Below are 3,495 nucleotides of genomic sequence, written 5' to 3'. Positions count from 1 at the left end.
TTCAGCAAACACTATATGTGATAACACAGAAAACAAAAGGCACAAATGAATGGGATCGCAGTTTTATTGAGAACTTATGCAACACAATTGCTCCCTTTGTGAAGGATCAATACTCCTCTGACATTAGAGTCTACACATATGGCATATATGCAAACTTGCTCTCAGTTGAACATGCTGTTAACATCTTAACAACAGTGGGGATAACTTCAGTGCCTGAGGACATACTGACATCTGCAGATATGAAAATGAATGACAAGCTGAAAGCAGCGCTCAGACGATTGAAAAATCATTTCAGCCATCCAGATGGGGAATGTGAGGATGGTACAGTCTCACCTGAAGCCAGGAAAAAGAAAAAGAAGAAGAAGAAAAAGAGGAAGAAGTCAGAAAAGACTGAAGACCCAAATGATGAAGTTTGCAGTGCTTCAATTGATCCAGCAGCAGTTCCTGTTGAGGAATCAACTTCAAATGCAAAGCCGTTGCACTTAAATCCAACCAAATCACAAGTGACACAAGAATGGTCACCAGTCAGCAAGAGGTGGAGGGAGAAACTAGAGAAGCTTGTGAGCATTGATGAAAGGAAACTCACCAGAATTAAGAGCATCATTTATGTAAATGATGCAGAATTGCGCATAGCAAAGGGAAGTGATGGTACTGAAGTCTTCTTGGGGCTGAGAGATGATGGCACTGAAGTTGCAATCAAGAGAATGTCTAAAAGCAACTATCAAGTTCTGAAGAATGAGGAAGGACTTCTACGACTTCCAGAGCTTGATCACCCTTTTATTGTACGATACATTGACTTTGCGGAGGATGAGAACTTTGGATATCTTTGTCTTCAACTCTGTGAATACACCTTGGAAGAATATATCAGAAAAACTCATGACAGTGAGCTGATAAAGAAACTTGTCAGGGAGGTTCTCGAAAGTTTAAGTGCACTTCATTGTCAAAATCCTCCAATTCTTCACCGGGATCTCAAACCACAAAATGTTTTGATTGGTAAGACAAGTTAGAAATACACTGAAATGATGGAAATCAGTATCTGTAATTCCAAAAAAATGCAATAATATTTGAATTTTTAATAATCATGCATGTTTTTTTCTCAATGTTATTTTATCCTGCAGATGTTAAAGGAAAGGCCAGATTAGCCGACTTTGGCATAAGCAGACGTTTACTCAAAGGCCAAACGACTTTGCGCACAGCCAGCGCAGGAACAAAATGCTGGATGGCCAAGGAGACTTTAGCAGGAGAAGCCAACATACCATACAAGTCCAACACTGATATGCAGGTCAGTTTTTCAGCTACACAAACTTAATTGAGGACTTGGTGAGAAATACTTCCCTAACTGCTAATATGTTGTGTAAATTCTTAAGGTGGCGGGGATGCTGATTTATTATATCCTCTCGGGAGGACACCATCCGTTCGGTGATAAACCCTATGAGTATGAGTACAACATTCATGAAGGGAAGTACACTTTGGACCATGTTCAAGACATTGTGGCAAAGGATCTAATCGAGTGGATGATCCATGAAGAACCTAAGAGCAGACCTAAAGTGGAACAATGCTTGAGTCATCCTTTCTTCTGGGCTTGTGAAAGGTGAGGAAGAAATTCTGATGGATTGATTCCAGTTAAGATTCTTGTCAAATTATTTTTTTCTTATTTTCTGTGAGATGTTCCAGAAGCTTTACACTTACTAGACTGAATGGCACAAGATGTGATACAATCATGGTTCTCATACAATGTATCTTAACAATTGCTGATCTTAGCCCCACTAACAGGTTGATGTTTTCAGTTTAGGGTGAAATGTAAGAATGTGTCCATCCCTATTTTGAGTAGTAACACTCAAATGCAGGTTGAAGCCTGTTATTCTAGCCTCATCCTGGCTACATCCCGCTGTCTCAATGATCAACAATTCTGTTTTTTACATGTCTTTATGGTCTCTATGTAGTGAAGTGTACAAATGGCATTAATGGTGTTTCAGACACTTTTAGACACCAGGAGTAGAAGTCATGGTGTCAATTCTGAAAAAAGACTAAGAGTCTACAGGTATGTTAGCTGCTTTGTGAGTCTATATTTAGTGGTGCGTTGAGCTAAATGCTAATGTCAGTAGGCTCACGTGACCAAAGTGAAAGTGCTGACATGCTGATGCGAATCAGGTATAATGTTTACCACACTGTCTTAGTTTAGTGTGTTAACATTCTCATTTTTGCGAATTAGCACTAAACACTGAGGGTGATGGGAATTTCATCAATTTAGCAAGTTTTGAGTCCTGGACAAACTGATATATTGACCTGATGATGGAGCTAGAGTAGAAGTTATTGTAGTTCATCCTGTGAGGAACATGAATGTCTGCACCAAACTTGATGGCAATCCATTCAATAGACATTTCACTCAAACCCACAAGTGTCACCTTCATCGTGGCACTAGAGGAAAAGCCAGAAGATTACCAAAATCATTACACTTCATCCTCCGTGAACCATGAATGTTTTCTGTACCTGTCCATCCAGGAGATGTTGAGATACAGCAGAATAAGTGAAAATTTGGACTTACTAGTTTCAGTGAAAGTTAGAAATCTCAAACTGCTGCTGGCATTATAGAGGTCAAATCAAGGGAATTACCATCTATCTTCTAAAGTTGGATTTTCAATTATTAGCGATGTTATAACTGTCCTTGGGATTTTGAATGAAATTCTTCTACTCTTGAAAGTTTTTGTTCTCTTGAAACAGAACCTGGAGGTTCTGGTTTCACTTCAGCTCTCTTCAAAGTGGAACAGAGCTGCTGATGCTAGCCTAAACTATCTTAAACTATAGTATCAGCCAGGACCAACTCCTACAGAGTAGATGTGCCAGTCTTGAACTGGGTTTTTTTTTTCTAACATAACCTGTGACTCCACATAATATTGTAGTTAAAGCAGCTAATGAAATGCTTGTTGAATTTATAACACTTTTATAAGTCAGTAAAATCCATTCCTTAGACTCTTGCTCTTGTGTTTCACTCATGCACACCTCTTTGTGGAGAAATCTAAAGCATGCCAAGTCTGACGTGTGGTTAAGGCTGCTAAGCGACAATTGGACAACTGCTGTTTGGAAGAGGGGTGTAGCAAAAGACCAGTTTCCATCTCTAACATCATTTTTAAGTATGATATGACAATTTTTTAGGATTTGGTATTTTTCCATATTGACTAACTTTAACTTTTTTTTCAGGAGAGTCGATTACCTGCGAAAGATTGGTAACAGGACGGAGGTGGCAAACTATCGAAATGCTGACAAGGAACTGATTTGTTCACTGGAAAAATGTGCTGGGGAGAAATCTTTCAAACAGTGGAAAAATAAGGTGAATACAATATAAGTACTGTAACGTCTGTGTTCCTAAATACAACTTCAGGTTTGATTATTTTATGGTTTTCCAGTTTCCACCAGAGTTGGTTCAGAAGATGGACAGCAGGAAGAAACCCTATCATGAAAACACATTGGGATTACTTCGCTTCATACGAAACCTCC

At 39.0% G+C, this 3,495-nt stretch overlaps 1 protein-coding gene across 1 annotated transcript; it reads left to right on the top strand.

Moving 5' to 3' along the window:
* Positions 1 to 140: 140 nt before the first annotated feature.
* LOC147819901 (uncharacterized) lies at positions 141 to 3,491 on the top strand (the record flags this gene model as incomplete). Its single annotated transcript, XM_087180174.1, has 5 exons — positions 141 to 993; positions 1,119 to 1,282; positions 1,368 to 1,591; positions 3,199 to 3,328; positions 3,405 to 3,491. Coding segments are annotated over exons 1-5 (1,359 nt in total), but the record flags the coding sequence as incomplete, so codon positions are not given.
* Between the last annotated feature and the right edge of the window lie 4 nt (positions 3,492 to 3,495).

This window comes from Seriola lalandi, unplaced genomic scaffold (assembly GCF_002814215.2).
Source record: "Seriola lalandi dorsalis isolate HSWRI2012SDOR001 ecotype SW California unplaced genomic scaffold, Sedor1 jcf7180002027180, whole genome shotgun sequence".
Lineage (NCBI taxonomy): Eukaryota > Metazoa > Chordata > Actinopteri > Carangiformes > Carangidae > Seriola > Seriola lalandi.
Note: the sequence above shows the minus strand (reverse complement) of the source record. Positions and strands in the feature narration are given on the sequence as shown.